The sequence below is a fragment of the Pyrgilauda ruficollis genome, unplaced genomic scaffold (assembly GCF_017590135.1).
Source record: "Pyrgilauda ruficollis isolate IOZ18807 unplaced genomic scaffold, ASM1759013v1 scaffold13, whole genome shotgun sequence".
Classification (NCBI taxonomy): domain Eukaryota; kingdom Metazoa; phylum Chordata; class Aves; order Passeriformes; family Passeridae; genus Pyrgilauda; species Pyrgilauda ruficollis.
The window spans coordinates 1909000-1933761 of NW_024511432.1; the positions used below are offsets into that span (position 1 = coordinate 1909000).

The window sequence follows — 24762 nt, forward strand, 5'->3', positions numbered from 1 at the left end:
ATAATAATTTGTTACTGATCAATAAAATAATTGGCAAGAAAGGTCCTGACCAATTGGAGTCCCACACCAGGTCTGTAAAACTGGATAAAAAGGAGTTCTGTGAATAAAGAATGGGCTTTTTGCACCATGAAGAAAATGGAGTCCTGTGTGATTTATTCCCATACTCATCCTCCCCCAAGGGATCCTGAAATGCAAAAAATGTTGGTCAGGAAGGTGAATCAAGATCAACCTTTCTTTTACCATCAAGATCAACTCTCCAGGCTCACAAGTGTTGTTAGACTGAGAGTCCTGCAAGCTATTCACGAGATTTGCAAACCCAGACAAGCCTGGAGCCTTTGCATTCCATTTTTATCTTGTAGTGTAATTTCACAAGCCATACTGACTGAATATATCTAATGATTACACACAACAATCTCAAACACAGGCATTTCCAAAAGGGAGGGAATTTCACAAGGCCTTCAGAGATTTCCAGGATGGTTGATTCTGGTTGGGAAAGAGGAATAAAAAAACCCATGGAATTCTTGATTTGTTCTGTTTCCAACAAAGAGAAAAAGGGTTCACCAGCAGCAAAGAATATCCCAACCTGTAAAGTGTTAGGCAATAGTTGTGTCCCTGTGTATGAGACAATATATTCCATTTATAACTACAAGGAGCTGCTGAACCTGCTCCTCAAGGGCACACTCAGTCTGAGAGAGAAATTGGCACAGACAGAGCTGTTTGCTGGCTCAGCTCTGGCTAAAAAGCACCACTGAGGACTGCCAATATTTATGTGATCCTCCTGTTTTATTCAGAGAGCAAGAAAACACAGCCAAAAAGCCCTGGACCAGCACGCTGAACAAGGCAGGTACAGCACTCATTTCTCATAACTGGTTTTCTGCTGAATAATCAAACTTATAATAGTTTGGGAGGTTTTCTTCTTGTAAAACGTGGTGGGTAAATCAAGTGGCTTCTAAGCCTAGCACAGGGCTCAACTCTGCCAAAATCTACCCAAGGAAATTGTCCCAAGGTGCATTTTGTGACCATTTTGGGTTGTGCTGCCCAAAGTGGATCTATTTGAGGCCTCTTAATAAATCCCTGCTTTATTCTTTAGCTCCATCTAGTCTCTGTTCTAGGTCAGCTTCACCAGGCATCAACACCAGAATCACCTCAAGGCCTTTGTGGTGCCTTTATCGTCATTTCTCCTCTCCTGTAGTCTCTTTTCACCTGAGCTTTGCTCTGCAGGGTCCCCAGCAGGAGCCAGAACAAATCTCTGAGCTCCTTTGCATGACAAAGTAGCAGAAGCCAAATAAACCTGAGCACATTTCCAAGCTCAGCAGAGCATTGCAGTCATTCCTAACTAGAGACATCGTTCACCAGGCTGAGATTTTGCAGGTGCTGAGGCTCTGAGAGCTGTGAAATGAACAATAAAAGACTTTGGGTAGCTTAGCATGAAGGCAAGATTGCAAATTAATGTTAAATTTTATTCAGGTTTACCCAGAGGGCAGGAATGGATCCTACTGCTAAGGGACAAAAGAAAAAAAGTTTAAAATTTGTATCACAGGGATCTACAAGGAGTCCAGCTCTGAAGTGAATGGGGACCAAAACCCACACCCTCAGCATTATTAGCACCATGTTCAGTCTCAGGTGTGTTTATTCCATCTCTCAGAGCTATCCATACCTCAGAGCCAGGTGTGTTTATTCCATCTCTCAGAGCTATCCATACCTCAGAGCCAGGTGTGTTTATTCCATCTCTCAGAGCTATCCATACCTCAGAGCCAGGTGTGTTTATTCCATCTATCACCCACAGAACACCAGCTGCCTGCAGTGTTTGCCTTCAGCTGCACGTGGAGGGGTTAATTCCCAGGTGGCTGCTAGAGTTCAGGGGTAAAACTCATCACCCAAAGCATGGTTTGCCCCAACACATCACCCACTCCAGCTCCACCCAGGTGGCATCAGGCACATTCATTAGCCCTGGTCTTCTCTTGGAAACAAAAGTTGTAAATAGGATTGGAAGGAACAGGAATTGTGTTCAGCTACCAAGAAAAGGATGTTGGGCAGCTCTCAGCACACTGGACCTCAGGCCTGCTTTTCCTCTCCATTCAGATCATTCAAGCTTATGTTAATTAAAGCCTTTTTGTGTCTCAGGGCAGAGATTCTCGACAGAAAAGATTATTTTTTTTGTCCTCCTGCCAGCCAGCACAGAGACCCCTCAGCCCCAGGTGTCAGAATTCCCTGTGAAGGCCAAATTGTCCCCAATAATTTATAATAATCCTGGCTGTCCCTCACCCCAAGCCTGATTAATTAACTCAGAGATGTCTCTTCTCTTGTTGGGGATCTCTGCAAAGGGAACCACGAGGCAGAAGAAAAAGGGAAAAGCTTTAGCTGGCACTCATCCAAACCTCTATCTTTACGTGAAGATAATCTCCTGAGGGAGGAAAAATGGCCCAGTAAATTTCCCAGGACACAGTGCAGCAGCAGAATGCTGTGCTAGGAACACTTGGGGCTTTTTTGCCCCTATTTAGAAGAATCGGGGTTTGTCACACACTTTATACTGTTCCCTTTCACACTTCAGAGGCATCCAGTGCAGAGAAAGCTCTGGCCCAGCCTCCTTCACAATGGATTCACTCTGACAGCAGCAAATAGACTTGGTTATTGATGTGTGCCTTTCCAGAGTGGAAGCTCCAGCTAAGAGCTGAAAAGCTTCCTGGCAGCTCCTGGTGAAACAAATTACCCCTCTTTTATGGATGGGAACAAGTGGACCAAATTACAGAAGTATTAAAAATCAGTCAAGTATTTCATCATCTACAAATGCAAATACAATGTGTGCAAGCTGAGAGAAAGGCAAACAAATCACTCCTGAAAAGGTGGGCAGGGAGAAGGAACAAAATGAATTGATCTTTAGACCTCAGCCTTTCCTCTGCAGATAAATCTGTGCTGAAATTAAACCAGATTAAAAATCCAACCATAAAACCAAAGGAGAATTCAAGTCAGTCATATCAGAGCAAACATAATTTTATTCATCACCCCAACCTGGCCTGGAGATTTTTGTTTCATTTTTCTGCTGAAATGACAGAGTCAAAGCCTGACCTGGGCTTGCTCTTCCTCAGATTTTCCCCTGAGTGTGTTACCTGTAGAGAGGATGGGTGTCTGCTCACAAGAGCTTACAGAAGGTGAAGAAGGCAGGGTGATTTATTATGAACTTTCTTTTCTCAAAACATATTTCCTCATATCATCGGAAAATATTAATGACATTCTGCAGACCTTTTTTAATTTATATATATATTTTTCTTTTTACTAAACAGCCATTTTCTTCTAAAGACAACAAATATTGATTTATGAGAAGTGAGATCAGAACTTTATATATATGAAGACCTCCTAAAATTAACAGGTTTTTCTTTCTTACTTGTTTAATGATGAAGTGGAAGGGTGGACATTTGGTCTGCTCTAAGAGAATATAAAATAAAACACAGTAAAAGCTGGCCATCTATGATAAAGATGCTTGAAATAACTATGCTGGAAAAAAACCCCTTGAATATATAATTAGAGAATTTACTGGGGGGAAAAATAAAGGAAAAACCCCTTCACATTTCTTTTTTTTTTTTGTGTGTGTAAAAGCAGGAAGTTTAGCTCAAGCTTTTAGCTGGCAGCTAAAAGTAAAACACCAATTGTTTCTTAGGCTGAACTATCACTACATGTTTCATAAGGATTAAGTAGTATGTTGTTATTAGAGTAGTCAGTGATTCAGGATGCCAGAAGATTGGAAGATTAAACAAAAGCTAATCTCTAGGAAAGTAGGACGAGACGCTTTGTTTCTTTTTGAGGAAAAAGGATTCCCAGGTTCCCAAAGCTGGCTTGGTAAGGTGACATTTTTATAAACAGCAATATTTTCCCATCTCCCTCTTCCAGAATAATTAATTTTCTAAAAATTGTGTGTACAGAATGGTAGGGATCAAGAAGCACTGGTGTTGTTAATTTTTCTGACAACTTAGTAATAATAATAATAATAATAATAATAAATCAGGCAACTCTCTGGTTGTATCAGTGATCAGGCACAACTGGAATAGACTTTGTTTGAAGGGGGTTGCAGACTTTGAAGAGCTGTCAGCAAACCACTGACCAAATGCTGTGAGAAGCGATAATTTAGCAAGACTTTTAGAAAATGTTAAGGTTTGTTTATATGAAAAAGATGGTGAGTGTAGAGTGAAGCTCCCAGCACAATCCTGCATTAGGTTTGCCTTTTAATTTTAGTACATTTTCAGCAGTATCTCCCACCAAGTTCTCTATTGCAATATCAGTGGCATTCAGGACTGATAAACAGGTAAAAGTGACAATAATAAATACAGTTCTTAGAAATATAAAGCACAGAGAAATTCTTACAAAATATTAGTGGCATTCAGGACTGATAAGCAGGTAAAAGTGACAATGATAAATACAGTTGTTAGTAACATAAAACACAGAGAGAGAAATTCCTACAAAATGTTTAAGGTTTTGGAAGGTGGCTTAGATTTTGGACCTTGTAAAGAGATTTTAGTACTTAAAAGACTTCTGACAGCTCTCAACAAACAGAATCCCATGAGTTTAGCACTCAACTCATGCAGAAAGTCCTGAAAATGGTCTAAAATAGCCTTTGAAATGTACAAGTATCCATAGTAGCTCTGAGAAATGTTTATCCTGCTGCGTGACAAAGAGATGGCACATATGACATAGATCTCTTGTATACATCCATTAAATGTTCTCTGCACAGGAAGAAACTTCCTACCCAAGTGCAGGAGAGCAGCCTGGAATGGGAGCAGCACAAACACCACAGCCCTTGGGAGGTTTCACCCAGGAGAGAGGGAAGCTTTAAGACATTTGCAATTCATGTCTGAGTGATGTCTTCCTTGCCCCCAGGCTCCCTGTTCTGCTGAGAGTCCCAATTAAACAGATGCAGCTGCTAAAATTAGGGATGCTAATGGCTGTGAGTAGGGCCAGGGATCAAAGGGAGGGACTGGGAAGGGCACCTGGGCACTTCAGACCTTGCCCAGGGCAATGTCTGCCCCAGCAGCTGGCACTGGGTGCTCTGTGCCCCAGGGAAGCTCTGAGTGCAGTGACCTGTGAGGAAGAGGATGCTGCAGGAATGGGGGTTTAGGGCTGCACAGAACCTCCCCTCCAGCTTCAGAACCAGGTTCCTGAATTGATTAATTTCAGTGTTCCTTGTTAGTTTGGCAGCACACAACTCTCTGTCCCTGGAGCCTGGGACTCAGCACAGGATGGCAAACCATGTTGTGGTAACCTGAGGGAGTCTTTGCTTCTCTTCTGCTAAGGTTTTAATGTGTGAGACAGTATTTCTTGTTTGGATTCAGATGTTTATTAGTTCTTATCTGTATAATATTATCTATATAGTATATAGATAATATAATATAAATATATCTAGAAATATAATAGAAATATATAATTAATATAGGCTAGAAATATATAATTATTAGATATAAATAATAGAATTGCCACATACAAATATATACTATATAAATATTAATAATATAAAATATATAATATAAATATCAATAATTATATCTATATAAAGATAATATTATAATATCGCTATTATTATCTAATCTCACAAATTGTGAGTTCTACAGCACCTTACTTTAGCAAAGTAAAAATGGAGCTGTATCTCTCTCTCTACAAGACCTTTAAAGGATAAACTGTCTAATTAAGAAATTACACTTCAATTATTTTTACTTTTAACTCAATAACCAACCACCTGTGCCCACAATGGGGACTTTTTTATCCAATTACACAAAAACTCCCAAACCCAAGGTGAAGGAGAAGGACCAGCCTCTGCCCTAAAACCTCCATCTTGATTTATATCTATTACTATATTCTAAACCCTTAAACTCTGAGTTTTCCACCCTGTGGTAGCACACACTTCTATTCAAACTCCACGCCCACAACCCCAGTTCTGTCATTCCATTTTGGAAGCTTCTCCACGGCCTCAGGTCAATGCAGTGTTCTCTTGGGAGTCAGTGCCTATCAGCACAGAAAGTCCAAAATTCTCAGCAATCAGGGTTCCAACTGTAACCTGCAAGAGAAAAATGTTAGTATTGCTTATCCAAAACAAAGCATGTGAAACATTCCTCTCAACGGGATCAGGCAAATTCCAACAGGCTTAAAACAAGGGAAAAAGGCTTAAAATAAGGGAAAAAGGCTTAAAACAAGGGAAAAAGGAACAAGGCCTTGTTCCTTTTATCTGTGTTTTTCTTTGCTCTCCATCTGGTGCACATCCCCTGGTGGTACCTGACTTGCTGGTGCCTTGTACCCCTTTTTGAGAAATACAACCCAAATCTGTGCCCAGGGAGCCCAGGGGAGGCCTCTTGGATTTGCACTTTCAGGTTGGTGTTGAAGCATCATTGCATAAACAATTGAGAGTCTGAGCTGGCTCTAAATTCAGCATCCTCCAGGCTAAGGGCTGGTATGGAATTTTTATTAATCAGCTCTATATTCGCTTGCTAACTTATCTCCTAAATTCCTCCAGCCAGGCCCTGAAAATGAGAGTAACCACTGCTCAGTAATGAATGAGGTTTCCAGCATTTCAGATCTCAAAGTACAAAACTATCAGTGCTACAATATTTAACATCTGCTGCAAGTCCCTCACAGCTAATTATCAGCTCTTCTATGGCTCCCTAATGAATTTCTTAGGGAAAGAGAGGCAAGGACAGACTACATTTGGCCTGCAGTGAGATGACAGTGCCCATGCTGGAAGGGAAATTTGGAAAATGTTTCTCTGGAGTGAGGGAAAAAAAAAAAAAAAGGCTGTGAGAAGAACTTAGCAGATATTCCTGTTTGCATACAGCCAGTTTGGAAGGTGAATATCTCCTGCAGTCTGAATAAAATGGCAGAATTGGGGTTTATTTCCATTGCAAAATAAGTTTCCTAACAGACCCCAAATCAGAAGGTAGATCTGTTCAATTGTACTGCAACATTATAATTTCTGTGCATGTTCCATTTCAAAATCAAAGATATCAACAGCACCATTTCCAGGGTGTTTTGGCCAAAATGCACCTGCATATATTTGGTAGATGGGGCTGAGTCCTTCCACACACAGCACACCTCAAAACCCACACAGTCAGAAAGTTTTATTCACATTCACTCTGGGATTTGCAGGAATTGGTAGAAAATCCAAGGAAATAGCTATTATATCCTCAGCTGATGTAAACCAGCATAACCCCACTGAAATAAATAAAACCAACCTTAGTTTTGGTGAATAACTTCTGAAATGAGCTGTCTGAGGTGGCTCTGTGCAGCTCCTTTTGAGGGGACAAGAACTGTGACAAAACCACATCTCCTTTTTAACAGGCTACAAAACAAACCTCAAGAACCCACTGGAATGAAGAAATTATGGAGCAGGAATGATTTCCATCCCAGCAGCTGACCTCATTCTGTGATTCAAGTCTGGTCATCTGCCTGCTCAGTTATTTGAATTTTCATTAAATTATCAATTAGTTTGACACCAATTCCATTGTATTTTATCATTTTGAGCTCACCATTCACTGGAATGAAGAAGTTGAAGAATGGACTATTAATGTCAAGGCTTCTGGAGTGATGTAACAAAGTGTTTTGATAACTAAACACACATCAAGAGTCAGAGTTATGGTGGCAATTCTTAGTCTTCCTGAGACAGCTGGAAATTGGAAGAAGCAGAATCTGGAGAATTTTATGATCCTTTTACTGAACATAAATTAGATATGAAAAATAATTTTCTGCATACTGATCTACAGTTACTTGAAAATTCAGGCTTGAAAATAGGGATAATTCTTTCAGAGGCAGACTGATTGTTCTTTCTGGAATCAGCTTGGTTCCCATCCATTACAGCTCCATGGTGGGCATTTTTTACCCTGAAAGCATTGAGGATTTGTAATGCACTTTTGTCTCCCCACACAGTTAAATGCCATAAGAAGTTTTTCTCTTTGCAGCAACTGGTTGGGATCTGAAAACACTCCCAGGAGGACAGCAATCCATCAGGAGTGCCCAGAAGGGCCTGGAGAAGGAAATATCACAGGCAAAAATCAATAGCACATCCCTCCACCAAAACCCAAACACAATCTTACACAGATGGAAGCTTTTGGAGTGGATCTGACTATTAAAAAAATAAAAACCAACAACATGCCATATAACTCAGTTATTCCAAATTGTTACTGTTTCCACTAATCCCTTGTGATTTTGGGATTAAAAACCTGGACTACAGTTTGTGACTGTTACTCAGGATGAGGTGCATTAATAAGGCTCAGCCTGAAAGGGCATTAGAAATCAAAAAGGCCGAGTTTTATTCTTTGCCTCTGTCAGAGGTCCCAATAACAGAGTTATTCTGTACTCACTCTACCAAATGGACACAGAAGGAATTTCAGCTCTCCAGTTGGGAATGATTGATTACTCTCCGTGGTTTCTAATTTTTTCCTGAGTAAATATTTCAAGTCCTGGTCTTGATGTTGTAAAATAAATCATGATATAATTATACCTTGCCAGTGTTTCAGAAGAAAAAAGGGCATGGATTTATTATTTCTTGTAAGCAGCCTTATAACAAGAGAAACATGAGCCAGACAAACAAATTAACAATTTCTATGCATGCATTTCATTCCAGATTAAAATGGCTAAACACAGAATTTAAACCTGATCTACCTGATTCTGGAAGATTAGCAGGTTTATCTGGCACAGCATCATGGAACAGGATTGATCCTTTGGAAGGCAGCTGGTTTCAGCCTGTCAGTTACATTCAGCCCATCACTGAAGCATCATATCCACTGCCAATGGTTATAAACTGCTTTATTTTACATACAAGTGCAATTTGTAGAGGCAGTGATTGGAACTCAAGACACTGGATTTGTGTTGTGAGCTGCCAAGCTGGAAACCTCCCTGCAGAGGGTGGGAGTCAGAGGCTGGGGCTCACTCAAGCTCCCGAGCAAGACTGCCATGCCAGCTTGGACACAAAGAGTGCAGCAGAAGGGAAAAATCATTTAATGGTTTGTGATAATTCTGTGTGTTTGGAGTGGGGAGTGTAATTTCCCTGGAACCTCATCCCTGTGTAGCTCCAGCTTTCTCTCCTCTCCTTGGGCACATCCAGTGCACAAATAGGAGCTGGCCTCAGTCAGCTGCAGAAACAAAAAAAATTGCAATTTGGAATGGCTGACAGAGCTCAGACAATTTTGATTTTTCCCAAGCAGGAGCATGAAGGCTTGATCCTGAATTCATCCTCAGATTCAAGAGGCAAACACTTACCATGGATATCTTCCTGTCCACCAGCTGCTGGAAAATCTGGCCTTTTTCACCAGCCTTGAGAGATAATAACTACAACATCAGTAAAAAAACAATAGCAATAACAGTAGTAGTAGTAGTAATAATAATAATAATAATAACTACTACAATAATAATGATCATCCAGCTCTTTTCCCCCTCACCCACCCAGAACATGCCTGTGCCTGGCAGCAACCATGACCCAGCCCCACTTAATGTCCCAGCCATCTGAATTTGCTGTGACAAATGGGATATTCCAGTGGATCCCTAATGATTTCTGTCAGGAGAGTGTAAAAGGCAGAGACCTGACAAACTGGAATCACAAATCTCTTGCTATTTCAGTGCTAATGCTCTGCTTTGCCTGGGTGAGCTGCACAGAGCACAATGTCCAAGCTCTCCCTGCATTTCTGCTCCCCAGCACATTTTTAACCAGCAGGTCTTGGTCTGGGAGAATCCATGGGGAATATCAGAAAGCAAAGGGAACTGCAGCTTGCAGGAGCTGGGGTTCATGCTCTGGACAGCAGGCAGTCTCTCAAGGTGGATTATTTTCAGCCTTCCAGTCTCTTAAATTATTTTCTCTTTTGAGAAGTTCTGAATTATACAGCAATATCTTTTTTTAGCAATGGAAAAACTCATTTTAACCACTCTGCTGTCTAATCTCCTTGCAAGTGTAGCATTCAAGAATGAAAGGGTCTCAAATTACTTTAAACTCATCAGGAGACACTCTTGAGTAAAGCTGTTTTAAACATCAGATACCAACCTGAGCCACAGACTCTGAACAATAGACTGTGCTAAGTAGATATGGAAAAGAGACTTAATTTCAAATTACCTCATTTAAAAAGACACTTCCCATAATCACCAGACTAATTCTTCAGGGACTCAGCTCAGTTAAATCATGTCATCTACCTAGTGTGGTTCCTGCTGTAATTTATTCCCTGCTCATTTTGAAGGGATCATTAGCCCAGCTCTGTGAGATTTTTACTAACTGCTATTGATGCTTCAAGAAGTGAAGGGATGGGAAAAATCAGGGGTATGCAGATATGAAATAAAGTGTTTGACCAAATCCACATTTCTGCAGTAAACACTCCAGAGTTTTGGCTCAGGTTGCATCCAGTTGGAAAATGCACACACTTACAAATAACCTGTCACAAAAATAGAGGGAAAAGAAAAAAATCCCCAACCACTCTTAATTTTGAATGCAACTGATTATAAAGATCCATGCAGTCATGTGCTGGGGGACTGAAATTTATTCACAGTGGGTTGAAAATACAACTCAAGGAGAAATGTGATGGTGAGGAGCTTCATGAGACACCCTTGCTCAGAGAGCTCCTCTCTGAATGCCCAATTTCTGAAAAATTCCTGCTCATCCCAGGCTTTTAAAACTCTAATGATCTCTGAAACTGGTGGCTGGCTTCCACATTCAAATGATTCCCCAAATATCTATTCAGTTCTCTTCTGTTTGCCTCAAATCTTCCTGTTTTGACCAAAACTGCCAATTTCAGAGCGCCAGTGCAGTGATTGGCATCCCCTAAAGCACAAACAGAATTACTCTGGTGATGGTCAGGCTGCTGCAGTTCTGAATTTCCAGGCTGTTATGACTCACTGTGGGTACATAATTACTTAATTAAACTTTCTATACCATTTATCTACACAAATGTAAAGCCAAAATGCTGATTGCCCTGTGAATGGCTTAAAACTCAGCTTAACATTAAATAGAAAACAAAGGTAAATGACACAGCATCTGAATGGCCAGTAATGCTAAGAAATAAAATTTACTGTGTGGAAAAGGAATTTTAGAAGGCGATCTTGTCTTAAAAAGCTACTGACTCTTCAAGGATGTTATAAAAAGAGTTGGTACAAGCCACTGCTAAGCAATTTAGTTTTGCAGAAAAGCCACAGTGAACTGCAAGGGTTCATGTAGTGGTCAATGGAAGATTAAAATAATGAAATTTTGACCCCACAAGATATTTTAAACCATATGATTGGGAATAAGGCAATCCCATTATCTGGTTCAAAATCTGATCCTAGTGTAGCTAAAAACATTTCAGAGGGTGGATCAGATGCTTTCAATAAAGACCCCACTGGCTGTGATGAAAAGTCCAGAGGGCAGAAATCCATCCCTTGGGCTTTGCAGCAAGTCAAAATAAAATACTGAGGGGGACACTGAGACTCCTCTGTGCATGGAGGGATGGGAAGGAGATGGAGATCCCTAATGAATCCCATAATGACTTCCTGAGAACTTGACATCCTATAAAAGCACTGGAACCCACGAGGATGAGGATGGTTAGCAAGAAGCAGCAACAAAAGCATGCAGGATAAATAATAAATGCCACATCCTGCAGGCAATCAGACATTCAGAAGTCTCTTTTTTCCCTTGTGGGAGTCATTAACATCATCCCAAATTCCAAATGGCATTGCCCAAAGAGAATTTTGCAGCCGTGTTTGCCACACAGACCAGTCCTACTTGCTCTGGAGGATTCCCAAGGTGGGACACACAGGTTTTCCTGCCAGGAGCAGTTTTCAGGAACACTTACGACCAAAAAGCTTCATGGTAGGTGACTTTGAGGCCCATAATACTCAGCACAGTTTTTCCTGTCGAGTGAAGACTCCTTCTACAGAGTCCCATTAAAAAGAAAATCCTTGTCCCAGACTGATGAGTTTTTTCCCGTGGAAATCAGACTTTTAATGACAAAAAAAAAAAAAGAGTTTTTTATGGCAAGAAGTTTCTGGTTCACAGCCCAGGCTACTCAAATGCAAGAGGAAAAGCGCTTCTCCATAGTTCCATCTTTACACTCATTTTTTGTGACAGAAAACAGAACTGCGGTCACTGAGAAAAGGGAATTTCATGACAAACCCCAGAACCATTTATGCTCTGTTGAAAGAGACAGTCTGGGACATCATCCCATCCTTCTTGCTTTCCCTGTTCTGCCAGCAAAGCCCCAGTGTTAACCCTGCCCCACTAATGACTTCCATTCAGCTTTGCATTTCAGACCAGGCTTATCCCCTCACTCCCACGCTGGACAGAATATCTTCCTTTTCAGTGCACGCACCCACTCTGCAGCAAGCAGCATTGATCATTCCATTATCACTCTGTTACACTTAATTTCCTCTTCATCTTTCAAGTCAAACTCCATCCCAGACCACATCAATAGTGCTGGGAGCACCCTGATGGATTACCCTGGCTCTGGCGTGCTGCAGGTACCCTGCAAAATTGCTTTTGTGTTGCCCCAGCACCACTGAGCTCTGCTCAGCTGTTCAGAGCAGAAAATTAACAAGAGCATCGTGATTTTTTTAACCACTCTGATGTGGCTTTGCACCAAGCATTTAACTGGTGCAGCAGACAGCAAAGCAGCAGAACTGTGCCAGTTTGGGGGCTCTGACAGGAGCAAAGAGCAGCTTTAGCAGCCACCTGGGCAGCTCCTGCCTCAGCCCTGCCCAGGCAGTGCCAGGGGATCCTGCCCAGAGGCTGCACCATGGAACCCCAGGGATTGCCAGGGCTCCCCACTCCGAATAAATGAAGGCAGAAAATTAAACCTGAGGAACTTGGTGAGATGAAGAAACTCTGTCATCCTCTGAGAGCAAAGGAGCTTTTGGGGAGGAATGTCCCTAGAGTTCCTCTCCATGGGAGCAGTGATTGTAGCCATGATATTTTATGAAAAATCCTTTGCTAGGATTTTTCTCCTATTCTAGCTGAGAAGCCTCAGAAAAGAAATGTAAAAAATAACTGTCTGATGGCTGTAGAATGTAGTCTGGACATTGTTTACCAACAGGTGCCTCTGTGATTGGTGCATGTTGGTTGTTTCTAATTAATGGCCAATCACAGTCAGCTGGCTCGGACTCTCTGGGAGTCAGGAGCCCTTATTATTCATTCCATTACTTTTCTTTCTGGACTTCTGATAAATCCTTTTCTCTCTATTCTTTTAGTATAGTTTTAGTATAACATTTTAATATAATATATATCATAATATAATAAATCAGCCTTCTGAAACATGGAGTCAAGATTCGCTCTACTCACACAAAGCATCATAAGTGATCTCCTGTTGAAATCATAAGTGATCTCCTGTTGAAATCAGTGGCTGCCAATGGCTTTGGTTTAAAGGATGAAAAAAAAAACCCTTCTCCTTCTCCTTTCCAGATCCAGCCAAACCAGCAGCACTTTCCTCATCCACAGCCCAACAAAGGGTTCCATGGGCCCCAGAAATTACAATACTGAGCACTGTGGGCATCTGGGATTATAAGAAATGCCAATTAAAAAATTAAGTCTCATCTGCCCATTTTTTCTGCTACGCAGAGATTCTTTGAGCCAGGGTGTTCACAGCCAGGATGTTCTCAGTAATTTGATTTCGGAGTTTATCAAAGTGCAAACTGAATTAAGAGCAGCCCATGGCAGTGCAGCTCTGCAGGGCAGAAGCACAGCCTGGTGACCCTTCCTTCCCTTGCTGTGTGAGGTTTTTGTCCCCTCACATTTAGCTGTTCTGGCTCATTTATTCACAGAGGGTTGAAAACTCACCCCAAGAGGGGCAGTGATGGTGAAGAGCTTCATGAGGTGCCCTTGCTCCAGGCTGGGTTCCCCTCTGCGTGCCTAATTTCTGACAAATTTTTATGGCAACAGGAATTACCTGCAGATGCTGATTTCAAATCTGCAAGACAGTGGCAAATGAGTTCCAAGAATATTCCATGAGCCCCTTGCCACCAGAGCAGAACTTTCACTGCCAAACTGTAATGGTGAAACACGTCCTTTTTATTGCCACTATTTTAACCCTTTTAATAACATTTTAACTCATTTGCTTAAGATGTTGGCACCCAATAGTTGTGGTATTACTCAAATTGATAGACATAAAAATGCGATGTAAAAATTAATAGATGTAAAAATGCAATGGCCAAATTGCTGAGAGAATTTAATCCCCATTTAACTCTCCAATTCACCTCTTTGGTGCCTGCCTTTTCTTCAGCTGGCCTATCCCCACTCCAGAAAATGAATTTATAAAGACATTTTTATTCTTTTTTTTTTTTTTTTTTTTTCTGGCAAGGTCAATTCAGTAATTTGCAGCAATAATTCCAGGTGCTGAGTCTCCTCCTGTGTGAGCTGCCCAGCCCCTGCTGGTGCAGTCTGAAGGGATAATCACATCAGCAGAATCTCTCCTTATTCTGCACGAGGTTCATGGCAACATGATCAGAGTGTGGCAAGTGCAGGGCGAGCTTGAGCTGGAGCTTTACTCATGGCTGGCTGAATAACAAAATCACAAATAACAAAATCACAAATAACAGTGACAAGTGTTGATTCACAAGCATTTATCACCTTGTTCCCAGGGTTGTTTTTCACCTCATTTTCCCGATGGGATTCCTCTCAGTTGCCACACTCTCTTATTTGTGTGTTACTGACCCTGCCCAAGGGATGTGTTTTGACTTTTGAAAGCAGGAAACTGATAATATATTAACCTGAACTCTTCCCTTGGCACTCATGCATGCACACACAACTTTTTGACAGAATAGACAGCTTGAAATTTGTCAGCCTGTGTAGCCCCAGAGCAGGGAAATGAAAGATGAACTCAGTGTCCCTTCCAGGCTTGCAGGGGTCCCAGTTGTGGGTTTCTCTGGGTCTGGATTGAGGGCACCTGAGACAGTAATTCACATTTGGACTCAGGTGTTTATTATTTCTTATCAGTGAAACAGTCTCACAACCATGAGTTCAGCAGCCTTTCATTAGAAGGCACAAAATGGCCAACAATCTCTTGTTACAAGGTCTTTTAAGATTAAACTATCCAATTAAGAAAGGACACCCAAATTATTTCCCTTTTAACCCAATAACTGATCCCAAAGGGCCCACAATGCAGACTTTTCTGTCCAGTTACAAAACATCACCCAAACTCATGAAGAAGAAGGAAGAAGCAGCATGAAAGAGAAACCCAGGACAACACCCTGTGCCCTCCATCTTGCTTCCATCCACAACACACTAAAAATCCCAGAATCTAAATTTCTCACCCAAGTGACACACCCACACTACTCTCTATAACCTATTTCACATTTTTGTGGTTTCTGGCCTATCTTGAAGTCTGGGAAACCTTCTCCACGAATGAAGATCAGAGTCAGTGCTGCCCTGGGGATCAGGGCACCCCAGAGCAGACAGAGAAATATTCCCAGTGCCTTGGGCTTCCACACAGCCTGAGCTTCCAATTCTGCAGCTTCAGAGACACTAAAACCCTTTCTAGGCTACAGTAACCAGAACTTCCACACAGCCTGAGCTTCCAATGGATTCATTCTGCAGCTTCAGAGACACTAAAACCCTTTCTAGGCTACAGTAACCAGAATGATAAGAGTTGAATTTTCCTGCCATGCAATTAGGGTTACAATTTAATTTAATTTCTTCTGAAACCTGCTGGGTGTTTCATCCCAGAGGGTTGTGGGATCCTTCCAATATCCTGAACCATGCAGCGGTCCTGCCCACACTTTGATGGCTTGATATTGTATATTTTTGTGCATTTAGCTGCACAGATAAGCACTGCCAAAGCACGGCAGTGTCCCAGAAGTGGAAATAATCATGTACTATCAATGCAGCCTAAAACCAGGCAGTGTTTAAGGCCTAAGTTATGTTCTCTCCCAGGTGCAACTCTCACTCATCACATGCTCCGAACTTCTTTTTATTCATAACACAAAGAAAGAACAAGTTCTTTTCAGCATCATCTACTCACTGATAAAAGGGGAAAAGAGGTCAGGGAGATAAAACCAGTTCTTCTCCATACCTGGCCAGGGAACAGGCCCACAGCATTTTCTGTGTCAGGGATAAAAGAACCCCCTGAATCCTGGATGAGGAGCTGGAGACGCAGATTTCTGTGGGAAATGCTTGCTTGGGAACACAAGCAAAAGAAATTCGGTCATTTTTTCACAGGCATGAATTGATTTCCCTGCACTGAGAGCCTTTATCACAGCAAATCCAATGCCAGGGCTGCTCTGCTTTTAAATTCCTTGGGGAAACCTTGGGGGTGGGCTGTGCAGGAGAGCCAGCATGGATCTGAGCGGGGTCAGGGGAGCTGAACAGCAGCTCCAGCTGGGCAGGAACGGGCTGTCGCTGCTCCAGGGGCACACATTTGCACATTTTGGAGCTGCCCTTTATTCCCAGTGGCTGCACAGCCGTGTCATTGTCCCTTTTCCTGGCCAGGTTTCCCCGCTGGCTCCCACACTGTTTGTTTTCCAGATGGCTCCTCTGTCCATCTCCAAACTCCTCTGTCCATCTCCAGACTCCTCTGTCCATCTCTCCTGCTTTACAGAGCTGGAACTGGAAGGACACGTTTCAAATTTCCATGAGGAAAAATATTTCAACCGGCCTTCGTTTCAGTCTGAGATGCGGAGCTGGAAACTCCTGATTGATTTGCCAAACTTATTTTAACTCAATAACAGAGGGGGAAAAAATCTTAATGGAGCAGGCACTGAGAATAATTACCTACTCTCCTCCACACATGAAGTATTTATAATCAAATCACCTGGCTTTGTCTATTTAAAGCAGCAGAAATGCCAATGGGTTCTGTAAGAGATATTCATGAAATGTCATCCTTTAAATTTTCATCTATTTCTGCGTAGATTGTTAGCACTCAAGAGATAAGACCTACCTAAGCTTAACTGCTCATCCAGAAGAAAGCAAGAAATACAATAAAGGAACATTTTAATATCGTGCATTAAATAATAATAATAATAATAAACTGGGAAATAAATAATTAATTTTGCTTTGTGTAAAGAAATGAAGACTTCAGGAACATGGAGATATATTAAACAGAGACAACACCTGTCATTCAAACAAAAATGTATAATCCTGAGAGCAGAGAAGCTCTTTACACAGACTGATTTAGCACCACGCTCATACACCAATAACCAAAAGAAGACAGAAGGCTAATTAATAAGAGAACAACGCAATTTTCAGCCGAAATGTAGAAACAGTGAAAAGCTTTAATTGTTGTGCCGGTCTGCGTACTACCGCGGGATGGGCGTGGGACTACATTTCCCACAATGCCGCGGGGCGAGCGGTCTCGCGAGAGCTGGCGGAAGCGGCGGGGCGCGGCCCGGAAGTGGAGCCGCCAGCGGAGCGACCATGGCCGAGACCGACCCCAAGAGCGTCCAGGACCTGACGGCCGTGGTGAGGCCCGGGCCGGGCTGCAGGGGCTGGGAGAGCCGGGAGAGGAGGGAAAACCCTCTTCTGGATGGGGCTTGGCGCAGACTGCTCCGTGGGAGGAGTCGCTGGCCGTGGCAGGTGGTGGAAGGAGAGGGGGCCCGCATCCCAAAGAGATCCGTGACCCCACAGAATTCCCCGTGCGATTAACGGGGCCATGGAGCTGCTGGCCTGGGGTTGGTCTGGGAATGACACCCCAAAATTCCCCGTGTGATTGACAGCCCCATGGAGGCTGCTGGCCTGGGGTTGGTCTGGGAATGACACCCCAAAATTCCCCGTGTGATTGACAGCCCCATGGAGGCTGCTGGCCTGGGGTTGGTCTGGGAATGACACCCCAAAATTCCCCGTGTGATTGACAGCCCCATGGAGGCTGCTGGCCTGGGTTTGGTCGTGGTTGGGGGGCACAGGCGGTTTGTAGATCTTACAAATGTTTTCTGTAAGCATCAGTTCTCCTGGTTATACATATATTTAAGTAGCATTTTTACCTCTAGGTGTAACTATACTGCAGGGGTTTGAGCTCAGCAGTGAAAGAACAGTGTGGTTATGACATGAGACCGGGTGACAGCTCTGAAGGAAACAAACCATTTCTTCTTTATCCCTTTCTTTTAGGTGCAGACATTGCTCCAGCAAATGCAGGACAAGTTTCAAACCATGTCTGACCAAATAATTGGAAGAAATATCCTTTTCTAAACTCAGATGGGGGCAGGATTACAAGTGTCTGTTGGCCAGTGGGGTTTGTAAGATAAATTTGAAGTGGCCATAAGTGTCTGCTCAAAGCTGAAAGGATAAAAACAATTAAACCAAGGCAGTGTTACCCACTTGTAGGGGAATGTGATCACTTCAGTGCTGGGCTGGGAAAGGAAGGACCTGGAGCTGCTGCAGAGAGCCCAGAGGAGGCTCCAGGGTGAGCAGAGGATGGAGCAGCTCTGCTGGAGGAAAGGCTGGGATTGTTCATCTGGAAAAGACAAATTTCAGGATGGTTTAATGGTGGCCTGGAGGGAGCCCAGAGGAAAGAGGGAATGGGACTGGTTATATGAGCCTGGAGTGCCAGGAGCGGGGGAATGGGCTCAGAATGAAGAGAGAAGGGTGACATGGGATATTGGGAATTCAGAATTGTCCCTGTGAAGAGAGCAGGGTGAGATGGGATATTGGGAATTGTCCCTGTGAAGAGAGCAGGGTGAGATGGGATATTGGGAATGAGGAATTGTCCCTGTGAAGAGAGCAGGGTGAGATGGGATATTGGGAATGAGGAATTGTCCCTGTGAAGAGAGCAGGGTGAGATGGGATATTGGGAATTAGGAATTGTCCCTGTGAAGAGAGCAGGGTGAGATGGGATATTGGGAATTGTCCCTGTGAAGAGAGCAGGGTGAGATGGGATATCAGGAGTTAGGAATTGTCCCTGTGAGTGTGCTCAGAGCCTGGCACAGCCGTGTCTGCCCCTGGCAGTGCCCAGGGCCGGGCTGGCTGGGCTCGGAGCAGCCTGGGCAGGAGGCATTTGGCAGGGGGGGCTGAGGGGGCCCTGCTGGGGCTGCCAGGGCCCCGTGCTGTCCTTGACCCCCGGGCAGTCGATGACATGAGCTGCCGCATCGACGACCTGGAGCGCAACATCGCCGACCTCATGATGCAGGCGGGCGTGGAGGAGCTCGAGGGGGAGAACAAGACCCCGGCTTCCAACAAGGGTTAAAGTAAATTGGCTTCCAACAGGGGTTAAAGTAAATGGCCTTGGAACAGACTCCTGGGCATTTGGAATTGCTGGCTGTAACACACAGGGAGCTGTTCCTTGGTTTGGGAGCTGTTCCTTGGTTTGGGAGCTGTTCCTTGGTTTGGGGGCTGCTCTGGGAGTCGTGCAGAGGGGATTGCATAGAGAGGTGATTGTGCTGGAGAGAGAGAGCATGGCCAGGGAGGGGAATAGAGCACTAGGAGCTGCTGAAGGGGCTCAGGTTGGAGAAAAGGAGCTCAGGGGGGCCCTCCTGGCATTTGGAATTACTGACTGTAGCACAGAGGGAGCGGTTCCTTGTTTTGGGGGATAGTCTGGGAGATTGTGCTGGAGAGAGAGAGCATGGCCAGGGTGGAGAATGGAGCACCAGGAGCTGCTGAAGGGGCTCAGGTTGGAGAAAAGGAGCTCAGGGGGGCCCTTGTGCCTCTGCACAACTCTGCTAGGAGGGGACAGCTGGGGGATTGGGCTCTGCTCCCAGGGAACAACAGCAGGAGAGGGAATGGCCTCAGGCTGGGCCAGGGCAGGCTCAGGGTGGACATCAGGAGGGATTTCTCCATGCACTCAGGCTTTGGAGCACACTGGCCAGGTGGAGTAGCTGTCCCTCAGCTGTAAATTCGTCCTGTGTGCCATCTGGGAGCTTGCAGGCAGCAGTGACTCCTTCACAGCTGGCTGTGTGGGAGGGCACTCAGGCATGAGGCAATCCATGTCCCAGGGCAGTGCTCCCTGGAGGAATGCAATTCACCTTCCAGTAAATATTATATCATATATTCTCACAGCCTTTCTGATTGCCAGCTTGCCCCTCTATTACAGTGGGCCTGTGTTTGGAACAGATATGTTCTTGCTTGTTAAGGTATCTGTTTCTGTGCTACCTTGTTAAAAACACAAATTATTCCTGGCTTTGTTGCCCTCAGTGTCGTTTCCATTAGTCTGAAGCCCACAAATGAAAATCTCTGATGAGCATGATTCTCTTAATTCTCAGTAATCTCCTTTCTTATTATTTTTTCCCCAACAGGTTGCCAGCAACTCAAGATAAATCATGGAAGATTACTTTTTTCTTTTTTTCTACAAATCCTTGGAATTAAAGAATGGCTTTTTGCAACTCCAGTGTGTGAAAGCATTTTTATATTGTTACAGAGCTTGCATTCCTAATGTACATTGTATAGTTGGGGTAGGGTAGTTTCTATTTTGATTTTGTGTACTGTAATTTCACTTTTTGAATTCTTGTAACGAGGATCTTGGTTGTGTTATCAAAACACAGATCTTATGGATCTCAACTCCTGGGTGTATTTTTTTGTGGAGTCACTTTTTTCTCTTTCCTGTACTTTTGTAGATGTTTCATGTTTGATAGCTCAGCATTTAGTGACTCCCTCCAAACGGGAACCTTGCCTTGTCCTACGTGAGTTTGTGGAGTGAAGCACAAGATTGAAACTTAATTAATTGCATTAATTTTAGCTCTGAGCATCGGGCACTCACTAGTTGAGGATTGTGTTGTCTTTCATACATGTAATAAAGGTGATTTTTGGAAACAAGAGGCGCTGAACATCAAAACCATCTCTGCTACTGCTGGTGTTACCTGAGCTGGGTGTTCCTGGAGCATCAAGGAGATGCAGATTGACCATGGGAGACTGAGCAGCCGCTGCCACCCCCAGCTGTGACACCTGTGCAGACAAGGAACTGTTAACTGAGCAATCTCACCGTGGGACTGAAGGTTTTTAACATCTCCTCTGGCATTGCCTTTGATCCATAACTGGATTGATGGACAGAGCAGGGATGGGGTTGTGGAATGTCTGTGTGGGGTTTTCAGTGGGAATCACTGCCTCCTTGGACACGAGTTTGCTAGCAAAGCAGTGATGCATGAGGAACAAAAAAGGAGAGAAGCCAGGTAGATTTTTAAAGCCTTGCTTCTCTCAGAATAACAACTTCAAAATATTTGATTTTTTTGGTTTGCTTTTCTAATCATACCCATATCTTCAGGCCTGGAGGATGTATTTGTTACATTTTGGCCATGGAAGGTGTGTTTGGGAGAGTCTGTACTGTGTCACTTGTGAAGGAAAATGACCAATGTCAGCTATTCCTGACAATCATTGCAATGCTCCTCCAGCTTCAAATTTCAGCAAGCACTAGTGGCAGGCAGCAGTTAGAGGTGCACCACTGCAACTGCTCCTTAAATGCCACCAAATTAGCACTTGGGTGCTGTGAAGGCAATATGACAGGTCATTTTTCCAAACTCACTGTAATAAAAGCTCATAATAACGGGGGAATTTTGTGAACATGAGAAATGTATCAATATGTACTTGTAATACCAGCCTTAGGTCCTTTGTAATGTCATTTCAAAAAAAAAATCTAATAAACTGTTATGTGGTAACAAATAGGTCGTGTGTGTTACAGCACAATCTAGCATAAATATATAATTGTATGGGAGATTATATTTAGTTGTGAGTTATAAAAAGACTTTGGCACAGCTGCTGCTCACAGGAAAGTCTTAAAATCCAGGAGTGCCCTGTATAGTAAAAAGGTGATGATCCATGCCCTGTCAGATCTGGACTTTAGCAGCTAATTAGAACATGGGAAAAAGATTAATTAGAAATAATAATAATAAATCAAATATGAATAAATCATTATAATTATAATTATTAACTAGAATATGGGAAAGCATATTAAAGTGGATAATCATTTTGTATGATGTTTATATGTGTACATTCTCTTATTATATGTGATGTATAATATTATAAGTCCTCATCTGGCTGTGTTCCTCCATGGCCATTGCTGAATTTGCCTGTACCCTGTGCAGCAGCAGTAGCCCTGATTTCCTCAGGTTTATTCTGGCAGAATAACTTCCAGGAAAATTATTTCAGCTTTAAGAAGCAGCTGTATTTTTCCAGTCACTGGAGAGATTCCAGTCATTGTTCAGCAGGATATTTTTCCCTCATAAATGTAACACTTCACTGATTTTAGCTGCTCTTCCCTGCACGTGCTCTGGATTTCCATGACCATCCTCTCCCAGTCCTGCTTCTCTTCCTCTCTGACCCTTCAGAGCCCCACTTCAGCTGTGGATGCTTGCCTTGGTTTGAAAAACCAGTGTAGGCTAAGGAAGGCAGGAGCCTCCCCTGAAATGGAGAATGTAAAACCCCTCCCTCCAAACTGTTGTAAATTTGAAATGAAAGGACTCTCAGGCAAAGATATGGGAGTAGAAATAACAGTTCTTTAATAGGAAAAATAAAAATGCAGTATTACAGAACACCACTGCCAGAGTGAGAGCCCACCTCTGACAGATGGAAATAGAACACACACCCCCCAGCCACATCTTGCATTTCCAACCTAAAACAAGACTCCTTCAAAGATCTGCATTAGGAACAGCAAACAGAATCAGTGTTTTTCTGTGACAGAAATTAGGAGTGACCTAATGCAAGTCTTCAGCCAGATTGTGCAGGCAATCTTTAATAGCAGTGCTGGTTTTGAATTAAGACCTGAGAACTGAGAAATAAGTCAAATATCACAGGACCTCTGTGGCTGGTGTATCTTGCACTGGGTAGTGCAAATAAGTTTGACATTGCTGTATCTTCTCTTCTGGTGTCTCAATTCCTGTCTTTATAGCAGGAATATAACTCTGGACGGAGGAACAGCATTCTAATAAATGCATGTTTTAAACACTTCTGCCTACTGATAAACAATCCAGAACTGTGATATCCTTAAGAGGATTTTTCATTTAATCTCTGCCCTAAAGACAACGTACAGTAAATAAGACTGCAGCTTTCAGCCCACAGCATCTGGTGCAGGCACTAATGAAGCTGGAGAGAGCCAGTGACACACTGACCTGTGACACTCACCCCGGGCAGAGCCAGCTTTGGAGCCTCCCTTGCCACAGGGTGAGCCCAGGTCCCTCAGGGCCAGGCAAGTGTCACTGCCTGCTGTGGGACAGGGGCATTGTTGGACTCCATCCTGCCCCTCTGGCAGTCTGGTTTTGGCAGGGAGCCTTTGTACCAGCTGATGTTTCCTGTCCTCCTCTAGATTTACTCTCTCAACACCCCCAGGGGAGTCCCCTTGGATCCCTTCCCTGATACCTTGGGAAGGCTGAGCTAGAACAGAGGCTGGACAGAGCTAAAGAATAAAGCAGGGATTTATTAGGCATCATCCTCAGGTGGCTGGGCCACAGGGAATTGATTTGCCAGAGGTTCCTGTGGAAATCAGATGTCACCTGCCTGTCCTCCAAACCCTGGGCAAGTGCTGGAGTCACTCCCTGGCCCTTCCTCCAGACCTCAAAGCTCGTGGAATTCAGTCCTTCACACTGTAAATACATTTGGCACTGCCCTCCCAAGGGAAATAATGTCTGTTCTATAATTTGGCTGGCAAACAGCTGTAACCACAGCCAGAGCCTCTGTCCAGCATTTCCCTGATGTTACACCTGAGTCTGCAGTTATCCTGGAGGTGTCCACATGGAATTATTTAACGAAAAGCTTCTCTTTTCCCGACTTTCTAGCAGAGAGTGCCTTCTAGTGGCACAGCCACTGCGAGGAGCAGCGCTGCTCAGATGAATTACTCACTTGCCTTTAATGTGGGGTCAGAGGTTGGGGCTGTAAGGAGCCACATGCTGCTGGACCGTGGGGATTGCACTGAGGATGGATTACAATTCAGAAAATGAAGAGCATGCACAAATCACCTCCTGGGCTTTAAGCCTCGCTGTTTTGAAAAGACCTAATACTTGCTGAGATAGCTTTTCCTCACTCTGATGCCGAGTTAATGAAATTAAATTAGGAAAATAATGCATGAGAATAGATACTTTACCTCTTATAAACATTCTGAAATCAGAAAGGTTAACCAGGAATTGCCTCTCTGAAAAATGTGCATGTAATAATAGAATGTGCTCTTTTACATTGTTTTGCTACAGAGCTGACATTTTTGTTTATGAAGTTCTAGTAGTTAGATACAGATATAAAAGTTCCTGCAGTTTACAGAGCTGTGCAATCCTTGCTCGAGAGATCCAATCCTGTAGGAATTAACAGCTGGAGAAGTGATGGAGTTAATTAATTTCCCCAGACCTGCGGGTGTGCATGTGGCAAGTGTGGCTGACCCTTTTGTGTCCAAAGGAAGGATCTCACCCTGCCCTCTGAATTCCCCTGGGAGCTGAGCTCAGACCCCAGTGCTGCACAGCCTGCTCAGCAGAGCCCCTCTGTGCATTCTGTCACTCCTGGTGTCACAAATGGCCCAAATGCCATCTGTGGCACAGGAATATTCTCATCCCAACTGGACTGCTGGGATGAGAATATTCCTGTGCACAGCACCTGCCTGCTCTCCTGCCATCTCCAGCTCCAGGTGTTCCACCTGCACAGCTCCTCCAGTTTTGCCTTTTCCTCCTCACACCAAATCCTTCATCTCTGAGAATATGAATTTCCCAGTGAATGAAACTCTCTGATTTCACTTGTTTCTCTTACAGAAGTGTTTTCTTTTGAGGAGCAGCTCCCTGTCTCTGGTTCCTGCAGGGGAGGATGAGGTGAATGGCTGAAGGAGTGGGGAAGACAAACCCGTCACCTTTTCCTGTTTATCCACAGTCCCTTTGTGTCCCAGAGCTCTTCCCGGAGTCACAGTCACAGAATCCCAGGATGGTTTGGGTTGAAGGGACCTTAAAGCTCATCCCAACCCTGCC

General features: G+C 43.5%; 1 protein-coding gene across 1 annotated transcript; it reads left to right on the top strand.

The window, feature by feature from the left end:
* The first annotated feature begins 17278 nt into the window (after positions 1-17278).
* Positions 17279-21486, top strand: HSBP1 (heat shock factor binding protein 1). Its single transcript, XM_041458836.1, has 4 exons — positions 17279-17371; positions 18014-18080; positions 18970-19089; positions 20134-21486. The coding sequence occupies exons 1-3, from the start codon at positions 17327-17329 to the stop codon at positions 19086-19088; spliced, it is 231 nt and encodes a 76-aa protein (XP_041314770.1). The 5' UTR covers positions 17279-17326; the 3' UTR covers position 19089; positions 20134-21486.
* Positions 21487-24762: the final 3276 nt, after the last annotated feature.